General features: G+C 39.0%; 3 protein-coding genes across 4 annotated transcripts; 2 read left to right on the top strand and 1 right to left on the bottom strand.

The window, feature by feature from the left end:
- Positions 1-1,325: 1,325 nt before the first annotated feature.
- LOC137962444 (importin subunit beta-1-like) lies at positions 1,326-6,086 on the bottom strand. Its single transcript, XM_068809311.1, has 3 exons — positions 5,967-6,086; positions 2,606-5,033; positions 1,326-2,516 (listed from the first exon to the last, which is right to left on the bottom strand). Exons 2-3 carry the CDS (start codon positions 5,017-5,019, stop codon positions 2,318-2,320), a joined length of 2,613 nt encoding a protein of 870 aa, XP_068665412.1. The 5' UTR covers positions 5,020-5,033; positions 5,967-6,086; the 3' UTR covers positions 1,326-2,317.
- Positions 6,087-8,873: 2,787 nt separating this feature from the next.
- Positions 8,874-13,181, top strand: LOC137963585 (uncharacterized). 2 transcript variants are annotated; one of them, XM_068810715.1, is made up of 8 exons: positions 8,874-9,132; positions 10,105-10,245; positions 10,752-10,844; positions 10,931-11,057; positions 11,699-11,808; positions 11,936-12,016; positions 12,637-12,722; positions 12,798-13,181. In XM_068810715.1, exons 1-8 carry the CDS (start codon positions 8,923-8,925, stop codon positions 13,051-13,053), a joined length of 1,104 nt encoding a protein of 367 aa, XP_068666816.1. In that variant the 5' UTR covers positions 8,874-8,922; the 3' UTR covers positions 13,054-13,181. The 2 variants fall into 2 exon arrangements, with proteins under 2 accessions (XP_068666816.1, XP_068666817.1); XM_068810716.1 differs by lacking the exon at positions 10,752-10,844.
- Positions 13,182-13,490: 309 nt separating this feature from the next.
- LOC137963678 (uncharacterized) lies at positions 13,491-16,651 on the top strand. The gene is made up of 3 exons (XM_068810839.1): positions 13,491-13,570; positions 13,652-13,846; positions 16,384-16,651. Exons 2-3 carry the CDS (start codon positions 13,673-13,675, stop codon positions 16,456-16,458), a joined length of 249 nt encoding a protein of 82 aa, XP_068666940.1. The 5' UTR covers positions 13,491-13,570; positions 13,652-13,672; the 3' UTR covers positions 16,459-16,651.
- Positions 16,652-16,825: the final 174 nt, after the last annotated feature.

The following is a 16,825-nucleotide window of genomic DNA, read 5'->3' as shown; positions in this document are numbered from 1 at the left end:
TGGAAAATTTTAAATTTTTTTATTCAATTTCCTAATAAGTCATTAATAGAATTTTATCGGATAGTTTTTCAAAAATGTGTATAAAAAATATTTCTAGTTTTTTTCTTGGGATATAAATTTTCAAGCAATGTTTGAAACACAAAAAATAGAGAAAAAATAAAAAGGAGAGAAGAGAAAGAGAAACGAGAAGAATAGAAGTTTGTTTTTTTTATTCAGACCCATGGAAAATGAAAGAGAAAATAAATGAGAAATATATTTTTTCTTGTTTAAAATACATGTGAAAATAAAAAATAAAAAAATTAATAATATTTTAAATTTTCAATGATTAAATTTTTTTTCCCCAAATTCTATCATGAGAAAAAAAATTTCTCTTATTTTCTTTTTTCTTGATGGTTATCTGCTGCTAAACAACAAAAAATAATTTTTTTTCTCTCACATTTTTTTTCTTTTATTTTATTTTCTGTGGCCTTAAAATATAAACAGCTCTCCATCTTTTGAGCATTGAAAACTAGCTCGAGTCAGGTTAACCCTTAATATGTTACTAAACCTGACCCAATCTCACACGGGATAATATTTAAATAATTTACTCATTAAAAAAAAAGTAAAATAAAATAAAATAAAATAAAATAAAATAAAAAAATAAAATGTATGGATTGGTAAAGAGAGCGGACAGGTTAGAAAGGGGTGGTTTTACATGGGATGGAGTTTGGAATCCCATCCATCAACTCACAGAGCAAATTCCTAGGGTGGTCTAATTTTATAAATAAGTAAATAAAAAAACACATTTATCATGTAACATTAACATCAAACGTGTTCTTTCTCAGCAATTGCACAATTCAAAAAATGCTTCATTAGTCACCCTAAGCCTCCTGCGACATGACATAAAGAAATGGAAAAAACCACAAAAAGATTTAGAAGAGGTAAGAGGAAGAAAGGGGCATCCGGATGTGCAATTTTTCGTCCAGGAGGCTGTTTCATGAATGATGTTTTTCACTAGAGAACTCACGAGTCAAGAAGACATGATTTCTTCCTCACTAGGCCACACCATTCCAGGCGTAACATATAAAGATGGGCCGTTCGGTCAGTTAGATACATCTCGTATTCTTCTCTGGGATACCACCTGGCGACAAAGTAAGTACTAAAACTACAAACGAAAATAAACTACAAGTTAGACGTTCCCAGCCACATACAATCCCTACTAACTTCTTTTTGAATAGCAACCGTAGAAACCTTTCACTTTGTAAAAAAAATGACACGACAAACCATACCATTTCTGCATAGCACATACAGTAAAGAACTAGTGCCGACGGGAGAGGATGAAGGTATTTCAGAAAACTGGCAATTTATTGCTGGAGGACTCCCTTTACATACTTTAACCTACTCATGAAAATACATGATACAACACAACGAGAAAGAAGGGCATTAAGCATCAACAGTGGAAGCAGTGCGCCATTGCAAATCAAGCTTTCATGATATCGCATTAAGCAGTAATAAATAGTAATGATTACACAGTAAAAATGAAGAATAAATTCTTGCTACTAGCACACTAGAGTATGGGACACCAACTTGAAAAACTTGGATGGTGGAAAAGTAACCAACAGTGCATGATAAGAATGTCTAACCATAACCCATTATGCAAAACCTGAAAGGCACTTCAGGCTTCCAGTACGGACGGACCCAGTATACAGAAGGAAAATGATGCACCAAAGAAACAAACATAACATTGATGACTTAAAACAATGCAAGACTGATTGAAAATTTCAAAAAAGAAATTTCAAAAGAAAAAGAAAAATATAAAGATGATGCAAGAAACATGGATCGCAGATCTAAAAAACGATGATTTGAGAGCTGCAGCACCTCGACTGACTCTGTGTGTCATGACATGATGTAACGGACTGTTTGACTGCTTTGCTTGCCAGTTGAGAAAAAAATACACTTTAGGCGGTCTACCAAAAGTATTTGATATGAAATGCAATACCGACAAAAAAGACTCTTGATAAATATACAAAGGCAAGCAAAATAATGGGGAAGATGGAGCCATGCTTTTGCACAAAGAGCAGGGCTCCAGCTTCCCCTCTTCCTTCATGGGAGGGTCTCCTTGCAGCCATTCTGCTAAGTTAGTAGAGGTGGGTCCATCGCTACCCACTTCTTCCTCAGTTGAAAAAAAAACCCAACTCCAAGCTACCAGACATGCGAGTTAGTGACAACTTCCTAACTCCAATGCTGACGAAGACCCCACACATGTTATGCAATCCCGGACCCTGACTGGACACACCCAAATGCATGCAAGAGACTTATAAAATTGCACCAAGCAGCATCAACCAGAAATAGCTCGACTGACAGTCAACTGAGCCCAATCAGCAGATTCTTTAATCAAATGGTCATCCGATGACAAGCATTCATTAAGGAAGTTTCTGCTTGCTACTGATTGACTAATCAAAAGACCTGCATTTGTACCCAATGTATCTGCAAGATCACCTAGCAACCCAATTGCAGTCTTTGTCACCACATCATCCCTGACAACAAAAACAATCAATGTAAGAAAGAAACACAAACACATTCAACTAGACCAATATTCAAACGAAAGGAAGGATGTAGAACTCACATGTCTTTCTCCATGTACAAACTATCTAAGAACTGAAGAATGTGAGGTGCATATGGCATGAGCAGCTGGGTCTTCGGAGAGTTCTTGAACCCTTGGAATATGCCGGAGTAAGCTTCCAAGATTCCATTTCTCAGGAGATTAGTATACTCAAGCATCTCGTCATCTGCACCGGTAGCACGGGCAGATAGCTCTGCTGCACTCTGCAGCATGGGCATCGCATAAATCAAGTACTTCTCAAAGTGCTCCCCAATAGCCAATGCGATATCACCAAAACATGAAAAGATAGGAGGCTTGACAGATCGGTGCAACTGATTACTCGACAAATCCTTGAGAAGCTGAGTCATGATACCATCACAAAAAGGAAGTACCTTGTCCTCCAAAGCACGACATATATCGCCAACCACACCAACAGTAATAGCACACACTTGATACTCCTCAAAGTTCTGCAGACCCATTTCCAGATAACGATAAAATTCAGACATGTACTTGACAAAATCTGCCCCTGTGGCATACGCCAAGGCTCCAATTGCCAGCATAGCCTCTTCATGTACTGTGGCACTCCTGCATTCAAAAACTCTCAAAAATAGACCCATCATCTGGTCTGCATATTGCATGAAGACATATTTTGTACTTTCAGACGTTCCCAGTTTTTGAATCATAACCTGCAAGCAACCACAAAGGAGACCTTGCAATTCATTCTGCTTCTCTCTCTCCTCGGAGGAGAGTTTATGTGCTTCAAGTGTCTGGTTGAGCTCCATCATGATGACAGGAACAAGCTGCATGACTGTAGGGGCAGTCTCCTCTGTTGAACATCGAACTACTTCATTCAATGTCTCATAAGCAGCAGTCCTAAGTCGAGATTCTCCAGCATCATCCCTGTGAGTCACAGCAAGAAGAGCCTGTACAATATCTTGGAAGAAGGGTGACAGAGGGGAGGACGAAGAACCTGCATCCTCATATCCTTGAGCAAGGAAATAGAGGGCCCCACAGGCCTTTTCTGCAACATTAGGTACATCTTTCATGCTTTGGAGCAGGACAGTAAGGATCTGTTGGCAGTTGGCAGGGGTAATTATAGGTGTCTCCACAGTAGATCCATGGAGGAATTCAAATATTCTTCCAAGGGTCCACGCTGTGGTGTCCTTCACATGATTATTTGGATCCTTAGTCAAAGCAGTGAGCATAAAGTTTAGAGCAACATTTACAATGGGGGTGAGCTTGTCCGGTGAAGGGCCCTCCAAAATGGAACCAAATCCGTAAGTTGCTGCTTCTCTGCACCTCCAATCTGGCTTTGTGATGTTTTCTTCTATGAAAGGCATCACAAGAGGAACTATATCATCGCCTACAGTTCGAGCTACCAACCCTAAACAAGTACCTCCAGCCATAGCAAGATTCCAAGCCCCCTCATCCTGATCTTGATCCTCCTCCTGCTTAAGAAGTGTCTCCAACAACATTGGGACAAGTGCAGGCAGAGCCTGCTTGATAAAATAAAAGCATGGTATCACTGAGTCACCACTAAATTCACCTCCATATTCATCTAAAATATCTATCTCCTCATCACAAATGGAGCTCCAGAACTCAATAGCCTGCAAAGCCACAGGCTCCTCATCCTCCCTTACAGCTTTTGCAGTGATGTTAAATATGTCATGAATGTAAGAAGAGAGTTTTTCATAATACGTTGAAGAAATTGAAACCAAGCACTCAAATGCAGCCTGCCTTAACTTGACTTCAGGAGAAAGAGTTGCCTCACAAACAACTCTCATTATGTAATCTCTCTCCATATCATTGGTGAAATTTGCCTGAGCAAAACCTAATGCATTATAGAGTGCCCGTGTGGCAGCAAGCCTAACATCAGCATTCACCTCAGTCGAGCTCATACCCTGAACCACTGCTGTAAGGATTTTATTCACTTGATCTTGATCAACAACATCTGGAGAGACTTCCTCACACAAATACCCCAGCGTCTCCAGAGTTGCCTGCTTAACATGAGGTGGGAGCTGGTGTATGTTTGACAAGAGGGAGCCAATAAGCTCTGGCCACTGGTTGTGGGGAAGCTCAATGCCAGCTATTTTAGCAATGACTTGAGATGCAGTAGATCGAGCATCGGGAACAGGAGAGGAGAGTGTCTGCAACAAACAAGCCTTGATCTGATTTTTAACAGCTGGATCCAGTGCAAGCCATCTTTGTACAAGCTCAAACTTCCTGTGTTGCTCCTTAGCATCTAATGTATTCTTGAGAATCAATCCTGCTAGTTTACGGCTATCAACGGGCTTCTCATTGTTTGCCAACTCCCCTGAAAGAGCTAGCAAGAAACCAGGAAGGTCTTGGTCCTGAAACTGTTTCAGGGTCTCCTCAGCACTCTTTCTCACTGTACCATCAACTGATTGAGCATTCAAAAGAATTTGTGTGACTTCCATGGTAGCTTCTGTGGCTGTAAAAAGACACAGATCAAACAAATACCATAAGTTCTCTTCATAATGATAAGTCAACAGATTGCTGTCTTCCAGCTTTGTTCAGTATGCATTCTTTAGTATGTACAAGTAGTTTGAACGATAAAATAAAATTAAAAAAAAAAAAAAAAAAGCCAGACTAGAGCCCCAGAAAGATAATTTTTTTATAGAAGAAAGCTACCAATTAGGCTAACAAGAGTCACATAAATATGTGAAAGAATCAAAGGGCACAGAACGTGAATCATGACTAGTACCACAACGAGATAACTGAAATTGAAAGGTCAACAATCAAGATAAATGAAATTAAAAAGTCAACAGTAAAGATGACTGAAATTAAAAGGTCAACAATCAACAACATAAAGCAGTATTACTGACAAAGTAAACGACAGCCAAGTCAGAAGAAGTTTAGTAAATGGCAAATAAGAACATAGATCTAACACAATCTAATGATGAAACTTTAAAGGGGCAGTTTAATGATGAAACTTTAAAGGGGCAGTTTATAAACTAAATTATTCTGGAGAGGTAAATGTTTAGCGTGTCTAAATCTGTAGTATTTCATGCAATTACGAGGTGCCGAATCCAATAAAAAGAAACCAAAATAAGAAAACTTCTGGTACACAGTAATTGAGCAGCTGGCTCATGAAATGAGGAAGAATAAAAACTTTTTTTTTTTTGAAACGGAAACGAAAAATCAAAGCCAGATTGCCACTCGCTAAACCTTATATCGCTAAACTTGCCAGTCTGATTCATCGAAAGGCATTGACAACCAGAAGTGCACAACGCAATTGAAAAGACCAGTGAATGAAGCGGATCGAAGGAATAAGAACCCGAAATTTCGATGCCCTAACAAAATCGAACAAACCATCCGAAACCCGAAAATCCTAACCAATCGAGAGAAGCAAAGTGAAACTTACAAGGATTGGGTAAAGAATCCGGCTAGACTGTCGATCGACGATCAGAGACGGCTGATACAGAGTAGCGCAGCTCAGAAGGAAAACCCTAGCAAAGGGGGAAAAAAAGAAGAAGAACAAGACATCAACGTGAAGCTGGATTTGTAAATTTAGTATGTAATATATCTGATTCTTTATTATTGTTTTCTTTTCTAACATATCCGCCTTTTTATCTTTTCTTTAACCATACGCTTTCTGACTTTAACTACTGAGAGAAGTAATATCCGTGTGGACCACGATCGATCTCAGCCGTGTATCCTCTAACCAGACCCCACTGAACAATATCGTCACACGGTCCCACCTTGCCTTTTTCCGTTTTTCCCGAGGGAAAAAATTCAGGTTTTTCATAATTTAAATTTTAAAATCCATTCTTCAAATTCTTCGGGCTTCGCCTGTCTCGCCATAATGGCGTTTCCTCGCCGACGTGGACTTCCACGTATGCAGGGGCGTGAACGGACATAAAAGGCTCGAGGAGTAGAATAAGCAGGCGCGGTGCCAGTGTGTGCGCTAATTTTAGGTTTTTAACTCTGGAGAATCGGAGCTTCCCTAGCCTACTGATTGTAGGGTGGGTCCCCTTTGTACTCCCACTTGGGTGTCACAAAAACGGGACCAATAATGCTTATGGTTAAAGTACCATAGGATATGGTTGATACACTAGTCATGTATCAATTTTATAATGTGTACTCTTTAAGAGTACTGGACTAGTGATTCGCTGGTTGAGACCGTTTCATTAATACATGGATGTATGGAAATATGGCTACCAATAATACGATCTCTAATTAGGGTTGGTATATCATGCATTCATGTATGAATGGGCGAGTGATGTAACATTTCTTAAAGGTAAAAGGAATTAAAAAGATAAATAAAAAATTTTCAATTTCAGTCGCCGGAAATTTTTTTTCCTATGACATTAACAACGACTAACATGATGATTTTATACCTCTGATTACACTCCGTGAGACTTCAATGCCAGGAATTTTAAAGTCTCTTTGGACATCGATTTCTCTATGCACTAACCCCTTGTTAGAGAATTTCTTGGGCACTTTGGTGTCCCATCTTCCACAGTTACAACGAGTCAGAGTGGGTGGGAAAGGGGGTCAAAGACGGTGACCAGCGCCATACTTTCCTCGTTTTCTGATGGATCTGCCCTGGCCGGTACTCGCAGTCGCCGAAGACGAAGCAAAATCTGTACAATTATCGCGTGTCAGAATTCGATACCTAGCCTGGCGTCTCCTTCTGCATTCAAAAATCTGAAAACTTCGGGAAAGGATCAAACAGCGCGGCCTGCATGGAGGAAAAATCAGAGAGACGAACGAAGATGAAAGAGCTCGCGCACTATCCTCTACGAAGCAATTTTCCTTCACCGGCGCCGGAAGCGAAATTAGCGACCATCACCGCGAGTCTCGATATACAGCTGAGATCAGCTGACATGCCTGCTGCAATGCAAGAGCGGGCGTTTCGTTACACTGCCGCACTCTTATCAGCTGCGACGACTAACGCTCAACGCAAGCCTACCAGCATCGCCTTCGCAATCAAAAAGGTTCGCCTCCAGCCTCCTTTGTCTCTAATATCCGCGCCATGGCATTCGATCCACTTCATTTTGTACAAATTTTCTTGAATAAATCAGTGATGCATGCTACAGGAGTTCGACGCAGCTTACGGTCTGGCATGGCACTGCGTGGTGGGGGAGAGCTTCGGATCGTTCGTGACTCACTCTCGAGGCGGATTTCTCTACTTTTCAGTCGGTAATCTCTCGTTTCTTCTGTTCAAAACTGCAGTCCGACCCGTCGCCGACTCCGGCCACTGAATCGAGAGTCTGAAACAGTCCAGTCCATGGACAGAGCGTCATGATTCTGTTTCCTTTTCTACTGTCTGAGCTGTTCATCTTTTGAACAGCATCATTTACTGATCTGGCCTAAAATTAACGTTTTGTCTCAACGAGAGTACAAACTGGAAAAGCTCGACCAATTAATGGCTTTAATTTACTGTTACAAGTTCTTCGATCTTCCGGTACTTCTGGAAACTCCTTTACTGGCATGGTGCAGATTTCGACAGACCAAAAAATATCTTGCGTTTATTAAAGTTGGAATACAAAAAGGTGAGGCGTTACGTCCAACGAATCTCCGATTGCTTGTCATATTATATTTGAACTACATTGAGTGACTGACAGCCCAAAAGGGTGGGGGGGGGGGGGGGGGGGGGGAGGGGTAAATGGTAATAATCAAATTAACACCCACAATCGAACTGCATCACGCCGCTGCTCATGTTAGAAACCTAAACGAAACAGAAGCAGAAAAATGGAAATATAAATCCATAATCATATTACATGGATGCTAAAGGGTGTTTGAATACATTACATAGATTTATTGGACAAATTAGAACTCAACCGAGTCAGAAGAAGAAAAAAGGCGTGCTCTAATCCATGATGGTTTAGGGTTTTACATGGGTTTATTGGACAAATCAATCTAGTAGAAGCATTCATGATGCAACGTGCTTTTATATGATGATGTGTTTCTCTAATTAGACGAATAGAGGAGTATGCATTGTTTGTTAATGTTTCTTCTTGGTTCTTATGATTGTGCCTTGTTTAATTTTTATTTTCTATTAAATAAGGAAAATATTTCTCTCTCTTTAGGCTTTCGCAATTTGGGGAGGCAAGAAAACAAAAAAGATTTACATTTTTTTATAAATTATTTATCGACAAAAAAATTAAGAATTGGATCTATTGGGCATCATAGTCGCATAGTATGAAAAACCGGATAATTGGGCCGATATGTAGAATTGCAAGCTGTTGGTTCGCTTCACCAGATGATATTATTATCACCAACTCAACTCCACTTTTCGGACCATTATGCTATCCACGGTTCGCCTCTTTGGTTCAAGATGTCTTGCTCTCTGCCCACCATTCCCCCGCAGCAACATGAGCATGGAATCTCACCCCGAAATCCTTCGTGTCGGTCCGAGGGGCACAGAGGAAGCTGCGGAGTCCATCACACTGCGAGAGTGGCAGGCTTGGGGCACTTCATCTCAAATACCCTCTAGAGTTGTCGAGGTTATCGAAGATTTGAAGCTTTTGGAGACGGATATTGACGCTGATATGAACTTTGGAGGTCTAGGTGGGAAGCTCCAGGTGAAAAAGTTGTTGCTTTCGAAAATTTTGAGCCATCCAACACTTTTTCCTCCCTCTTCTGTTGAATTAGTTCGAAATATTAGCTTAAAGCTTAACGCTGATGAACTCTGATACCTGAGATTTATTTTGTGATATTGGCCTTGCAAGGTTTATTGGATCTGATGGACATTGGTCACCATTACGATTTTTTATCTCTGTGTTTTCCCAAGTGTGGTTTTTTAAGCTTTTAAACATATGAAGAAACTATTGACTTTTGGAAATGGAGGTGCTGAGGGAGTCCTGTTTCCGGTGTTCATTTCTTTTGCAAGTTTGAACTAGTTTTGGTTCAATGTTGTCCTTCTAAACGATTGCTAAAAAGACAGCTGCTTTACGCAGATCATCTTCACAGCTACCGTTAACATGGGTTTTGTACCTATTGAAACCAGTTGCGCTAAAACCTTGAGGCAATAGTGAAGGCGCAACATAAATATAAGAGGGATCAGCCCGGTCGATATTATATTCTCAACACTCCCCTGCGCGTTGCCATTTGTGGCTCGTGGAAACAGGTGGGAGCGAGACTCAAACTCGGGACCTACCTTGCTCTGATACCATATTGAAACCAGTTGCGCTGAAACCTCGAGGCAACAGTGAAGGCGCAACAAAAATATAAGAGGGATCGGCCCGGTCGATATTAAATTCTCAACAGTACCACTTACTAGAATATTAGAATTTTTTTGGACCTTCCATTCTGAACTATTTTCGTTCATAGATTGCATTTGTCTAGGGGCAAACGTTCGTCGTAGTTCCTCTGGCTGAAAGAGTTTCTATCTTTATCTGATGGAATCATGAGGGCACCTTCTTGCAGGGTGACATGTTGATTGTCACATGAGTTGGTTTTCTTCTCCTTTACTCTAACCTTCCCCAACGGATTATAGCTCAATCAATCCTGGAGTCATTGGTTGGCTGAGATTTTTATGTGTCTGGCTCATGCAGGGTGATTTTAAGGTTCAAGAGGATAAGAAACATCGAGCTACTTACCAATCACTCAACGATTCAGAGGACAAACTCAAGTTTTTTGCGGCTAGGCAAATAGCATGTCGTTTACTTGGGAGTAGGGGATACCTGTGCCAAAAGGTATTTATATTATCTTATTATAAAAACTATCTTTCTAGAGTTTTAATTTCTCTTTTTTTGTACTTGAATTTTTTTTCTCTTTGTTTTTTACTTGAGCTTATCTTTGTCTGCTAATTAATTTTAATTCTCATTCTGAAGCCGATGTTGTTGAAGAAAATTACATCAGGTTGGCAAACCGCGGAACCTTCATACATCATAAATGAATCTGCATCCTTTCTACTTTTAAGCATACTAACATATCGTCGTATTTACATAAACCATCACATGGTCTATGTCCAATAAAGGCATCCTTAAGCAGTAGCTCAGCCTGGTGTGTCAAACCTAACGATAAAATTAATAAATGATAGATTGGAAGGGAGGTAAAGGAATTTTGCAGGTGACCCATCATAGTACTTATGAAGCTCTGATGATGATGATGATGGTGATTGTTGAGGTCATTCTTTGCTGTTAATCATGCTTTCATATTTCAGGATCTGTTTTTTTCATTTTTCACTTCCATTTAGCAGTGTTGGCTTGCTCTGGAAGATTGCATGTGTTCCAAACTGGTACCATCTTCCCTTTGGCGTGGGATACGGTTTTGGTTGTATATGCATCCTAAGGTTGACAAAAATCCATTATTTTATTTCTGAATTATATACTATGGCTCACATTTCAAGGATAGCTTTTGACACTTTTGCTCCTATAGGATTTTCTGCGTCAAAATAACACTGGAAAGTTGTTGTGGCAAGTATTTGGAATTGATGCTGCGACTCTTTGCCTCTTTGGGATTCATGAGCAGGAAGAAATTATGTGGAATATATTTAAGCTTGCAGGCAAGTATCCTAAATAAATCGTATTTCATCTAATAAATTTCATCATGTTCCTTCTTGCACTATATTATTGACTTATGGCATCATAATTTGTGGTTTATAATATTATCTTAAAAAATCCATGTACTAGGAAGTTATTTGAGTATAAAGCACTAAAAAACCTGTAATATCAGCATAAAATGTAATATCACTCAAAAAATGATTGAGACTTCTAGATGTGATTCCCTTGATGCTTCTTTATGATCCTATGTTGAAATGTAGATATCAGCATGCATGTATTTGAAAATGTTTTAAAACAATCTGTAAGACTATGATGAACTCTAACCAAACAACAAAAAACATGTCTGAAAGGAAATATTAAAGTGTATTTGAGTTATATGTGTGCGTTTTGACAGATTCCTGACAGAAAACTTTGTGTTGAGTAGATAAAGGTTGGTGGATGTTGTATTTTCTCATTCCTTTGAATCTAAGTATAAGCTGCCACATTTTTTTGAAAAAATACTAAACGCATATTAGTAGAAATTTAAAGAGTTGAACCATCAACAATGAACTCCATGTAAATCTGTGGACATCACAGAGTCTTATTTTCTGTTAGAAATTGTGCACCTTTGCATTGTTCCTGAATGAAAGATGTCTTATTTCAGGAAAAGGCAAACTTTGGTGCCTGTATCCCAATAAAAATGCACCAACAAAATCAGTTGAGGAAATGTCATTGCATGGGTTATTACGAAGGTCAGAGGATGAATCATCAATGGTACAGCGAAGATGTTAAAGAAGCCGAAAATTTTTTGCTGCTTGAATTTGGATTATTAAATATGATATTGTATCTTTGAAGGGCTCTGAATTGATATTTCTGGCTTCCTGTTGCTCCTCCAACACAGACGGGCAGGGATGCTCCATTGAACTTTATTCTGATTGATGGTACTTGGAACAATTCAGCAGCAATGTTCAGGCGCTTGAAGGTCATTGGACATTTCAAGTCTTCTCTCTCATTTTCTCTATGACATCCTCTCTTTCTCTATATCATTGATAACTAATGCATTTCTTTGTTGACGTGATACTTAATGCGTGCAAGAGTTTATTTTTGTGTTTCCTTGTTTAGTCTTCTACCTTCTACAATGTTCTTAAACTGCCTATTGAACCGGGCCAATAGGCCTCCTTTCCAAGTAAATACACTCCCTCTTATCAACTACACTTGTCAAGGAAATAAATAGAAACGTTCATCAAATGCATGATATACTTTAAATCCATGTGTATGTGTGCAGCAAACACAGAACAAAAACAAACTTCACTTGCCCTCTAAAATATCTGGAATACTTTAAACTGCTTTGAATTGTATCTTTGGCTGCTGAAGTGTCTTTTTGACTTCACTTTAGTGTAGAGTCTAAGTGGTATTAATCCTTTGATATACGTCTAATTCTTGCTATAAATGTTTTGACAAACAAACTGAGAAAACAAGATGGACTGCCATCTCAAATTTAGTATTTACATGGAAACGAATGAAAGTTCATACTCCCTTGGCTCTATCTCTCACTGCCCTCCTGTTTGTCTGTTTGTATCTCCTGTTGTATCCAAAATGCAGGAGAAAGCAAAGTCATTGTGGGGCGAGGAATATCTCCCCTGCATTTCTCTCTCCACATCAGCTGTATCTGCTATGCATAAGCTCAGGTAAGAACGATCAATTCTTTATCTTCATGTTCTTTTTCTTTCTTGATCAATAGAGTGATAGTTTAACTTGAATAGGCCTCAACCATCGTGGGATCGGACCTGCACAGCAGCTGCTGCCGCGAGTCTCCTATTGGAGTTGCATCATCGACCTGAGTTCAGTAACTATAAGTTGGATGAGCAAGCAGAAGCTGTGGAGAATGCCTTGGATGTCCTATTGGAGGCTCTTACAGCTCGTCGCGTCCGAATGGGGAGGTCGCTTAGACGCAGACAGAGGCATGATGGGATTAAAGTGGATGACAATCGTTTAGGATGTAAATTGGAGACTAACTGAAGTGGGTGTAGGTCAATTTTTTGTGTACAAAACTGGAGGCGATGGAGGTTTTGTTTTTGGTAATGCCTGTTTTTTGTGATGAGTCTGACCATGAATGTTATAGCTAACAAATGAACTGAATTTCTTCTTCAGAATCGAAACATACGAAAGAGTATAAACAAAAGAGTAGTAGAGTCTAATTATAATTAAATTATTATTATCTTAATTATTTTTAAAGTTTAACATTTAAAATAAGTTTTGGTAACTCTGGTTTAAAAATTTTAACCATGAGAGTATAAATTTCCGTAAGGTTGTATGGACTGATTGAGATTGCGGAGTATTGGCGAGTCTCGCAGGGCCGTGGGCTCACCGAGAGTCGATGATCACACATTGGGCACCACAGTAACTAGTTGGGACTTGGGAGTTTGTGTCTCGCGAGCTACCGCAAATCGGGAGAGATTTTTTAATCGAAATATCGAACCGAGTTGGCCATCGAGTTCTTCACTTCACCAGTCTTTGAGCTTTCCGCAAACAGTAGGTAAGCTTCTTCCCAATCCCTCTCTCTATTTCTTCATATTGAATCACGTAGATCTATCATTTTCCGAGTTATCTCTTGCAGCCGTCCAGTGATAGTGAGAAAATGGGTGGAGGAGGAGATCATAGTCTCCCAGAGGGCGATTTCAGGAAGAACGTATGGTCCATGACCGGGGGGCCGTATTGTAGGCCCAAGCACTGGAAGCGTAACACGGCGATCGCTATGTTTGGTATCTTCCTCGTCTGTATTCCTATTGCCATGAAATCTGCCGAACTTGAGGTTAGGGCGTTTCTTCTTCTTTTCCTGTCTGTGCATTTCTTTTATTTTTTGGTTGAATTTTTAGGTTTTGATTTATTTTAGTTAATTGATTTGTTTATAAAATTCTGTTATTGAGTAGAAAATGTAGAAATTGGTTCTAGTTTTCTCGGCCATTAAACTGTGGACCATTAAGAGGAAAAGTTAAGGTTAAGCAGTACGTTAAGCCAGGAAAATCTTCTGTGTTTGAATTAATTCTACTTCGTTGTCTGCACTTGTCGTAGTAAACTAACCCCAGCCTGAAGTTTTTTTTGTGCGCTTAAAAGAAGAAGCTTGAGAGATGATAGATTTCATTCTTCATTTGGAGTTTTAGACGCCTGTAAATCGATCTCCTAGGAGTAGAAACAGGAACTTTACCACAATAACCGCTGGCGTTCCATGAAAAAAAGGATAGGTTATTTAGGAGGTTTTAGACAGTTAGTCATGGAATTATAATAGTTTTTTAATATTTGCATTGCATAACAAAGTAATGGACGGTGAAAATTCCAGACTTTATTAGAGAAAAATGCAAGTTGATGTATCGATTAGATTTTTGCCGTAAATGAATTGTGCAAACCCAAATGAGGCATTTCTCTTTCCTTTAGACAGTTCCAAACTTGTCTTATTCATTTTTTTTTTAAAGAGTCTTCGTTTTGAGCTCCTCTTATTGTTGATGGTTCTCAAACTGCATTGGCTTGTTTAGAAAAAATCTCTCAACTCTGTCCATATCTAAATGGCTTGTTGCTCCATGACATCTGTGCAGCCAAATCCGGTGGTTAAGATTGACTGAATGGCTTGCAAACTGTTCTCAATTGATTACTGTTCCCCTCATGCCCTTGAAATATAACAGATTAGTTTCCCTTTCCTCTTACTTTGGGTTTTTTGAATTTTTTTTCTTTCTCCTCCCCTTAATTATTTTATCTCCTTCATTATTTTATCTTTTTAATTTCAATAAATATCTCATAGCAAATACTAAATATGTTTATTATTGTCATTGTCTGATAAGTGATACTCGTAAGCTTGTCGTCTAGAAAAAATACTCACATGATGCTTTTTTAAGAAAAAGAAAAAATTACATGATCAGTATACATAATTAGAAAAAACACGTTAGGCATTTGATGCACATTTTTCTTTTTTTGAATGTTGACTATGTACACACAATACACCCCTTTCAGTTGTGAGACTTGAGCCCAAGACCTTACATAAATTAACCTGCTCATGTATCCATTGAGCCAAAGGCCCAATCCCCAGATTTGATATACATATATATCATATTTTTACATATTTAGTCTTTTTAATGGCTAAATTTGTTTCCATAGAAGGCAATGGCAGTGATGGATGTTAGGCATGTCATATAGGGCCGATCATGTTAAAAATTGCAGACAGAAAAATTTATGCCGGATAGGAGTTACTGGGTGTCATGGACCTTTTTGTCTTTATGTGGATGACATGTCCTAAACTTTTATACAGGTACACAAAATGAACTTTGGTGTTTGTGCCAAATATTTTAGGTGGAATGTTATGGGATAAATGCACTGAACCTTGGTTCAGTACCTGTGGTCACTAGTATCACTGCATACGCCTTAATATGTGGTATATAAAGTGCAACCTTGCAATATACTGCACATGATTCAACCAGTTCCATAACTGTTTAAAGGTGTGCTTCAAAGGCCTTTCTCCCTGTACAGGTTATGTGGGTTCTTGCGTATAGCGTTTGTCAGTATTTCCGGTTGTAGAGTATAAAATTCATCAGCAGTATTGTTATCACATAGAGATGAAACTTTTGTGCATATTGCAACTACATGGAATAAGGGGTCCGAATCTTGTCTAGGGGCACATATTTTGGAAATGAGATGAAGGACCTGCAGTGACTTGTGCAATGCGCATGAACTAGTTGCTGTGATCAAGTTGATGCAGAATGAGGACAAATTGGTAGCACGACAAATTTAAAGGATATTGCAAGTACTTCCAAGTGGTTTTTAGTTATTTTTTGGCTACTATCTCCCATACTTCACCGAGTTCTTGTGACGAATGGCTTTTATAGGTGGTTGACTTTATTGAACTGGGATGTAGAGATTATGATTAATCCTCTTTCTTCTGTCTCCAACATTATTCGTGTGATTTGATTGTCAACTTCTGGTGTAAGCTCAGTTGTTATCTGGTAACCCCTGAGACTAGTGAGACTCGAACTCTAGGCTTCCATCCAAAAATGCCCCATGAGGCCGGTGAGCCATGACCCAAGTCTTGTCATATTTGTGTTGCTTGAGACAATGTGAAGTGCCATTCAGTTTTACTTAAAGAGACTGAATAAAGCATGAAGTTAGTTATGAATAGGGTTGGTGTTTTACATAATTTTTGTTGTTTGAAAACGTGTCTACTTTGGTCCTTGGGCTCAGAAGTCTTCACTTCATCTCAATATAGCTGTACATTAATTTGATATCATTAACCTTTGATTTACTAAGTGTTAATGTTCATCAATTCACAACCGAAAATTGACGATGACACATTTTCTTCTTTTGCAGCAACGGCCTCATTATCCTGTTCGGCCAATTCCATCCCAGTTGTGGTGTAAAAATTTCGGGAAGAAGGATTACTGATCCCTTTGCATGTCTGATAGCACTTTAGATACTTTTTTAGATGAACAAACCATTTGTTTTCTTCCTAGATCTATCTGAGGCTGGGAAAAGTGATCTGGGATTGTGTTGCTGGAGTCTTGTTATAAGTAATAAGGCATGACCAAACTATGCTTTTTGAGCAACTGGAATGTGAAAACTGTTTATGTTTCAAGTATTTGAGGAAGTAAATCCGTTCATATCAACAGCTATGAGCAATCCATAGTTTTTCCCCTGTGTATGTTATTCAAACGAGCTATATATCGCCCACTAAATTGATGGGTAGTAAACTTTTGCAACTCTGTATGAAGAAGATACTTAATTTAGAGGGGCCACCTTCTTTTGGTTTGGA

The sequence above is a fragment of the Aristolochia californica genome, unplaced genomic scaffold (assembly GCF_029961685.1).
Source record: "Aristolochia californica isolate CCGP_79_NKW_82.1479 unplaced genomic scaffold, dmAriCali1.0.hap1 SCAF_4, whole genome shotgun sequence".
Taxonomy (NCBI): Eukaryota; Viridiplantae; Streptophyta; class Magnoliopsida; order Piperales; family Aristolochiaceae; genus Aristolochia; species Aristolochia californica.
The sequence above is the reverse complement of the archived record's forward strand: the minus strand, read 5'-3'. Positions and strand labels throughout refer to the sequence as shown.

What these genes read in the sequence shown, in the direction of transcription:
- LOC137963585 (XM_068810715.1), top strand. Translation starts at nt 8,923, where the DNA reads ATGAGCATGGAATCTCACCCCGAAATCCTTCGTGTCGGTCCGAGGGGC. An exon ending in GTCTAGGTGGGAAGCTCCAG is followed by an intron (nt 9,133 to 10,104) that starts GTGAAAAAGTTG and finishes TGGCTCATGCAG; the next exon opens with GGTGATTTTAAGGTTCAAGA. An exon ending in GGTTGTATATGCATCCTAAG is followed by an intron (nt 10,845 to 10,930) that starts GTTGACAAAAAT and finishes TTGCTCCTATAG; the next exon opens with GATTTTCTGCGTCAAAATAA.
- LOC137963678 (XM_068810839.1), top strand. Translation starts at nt 13,673, where the DNA reads ATGGGTGGAGGAGGAGATCATAGTCTCCCAGAGGGCGATTTCAGGAAG. An exon ending in TGAAATCTGCCGAACTTGAG is followed by an intron (nt 13,847 to 16,383) that starts GTTAGGGCGTTT and finishes CTTCTTTTGCAG; the next exon opens with CAACGGCCTCATTATCCTGT.
- LOC137962444 (XM_068809311.1), bottom strand. Translation starts at nt 5,019, where the DNA reads ATGGAAGTCACACAAATTCTTTTGAATGCTCAATCAGTTGATGGTACA. An exon ending in TTGTACATGGAGAAAGACAT is followed by an intron (nt 2,517 to 2,605) that starts GTGAGTTCTACA and finishes TTTTGTTGTCAG; the next exon opens with GGATGATGTGGTGACAAAGA.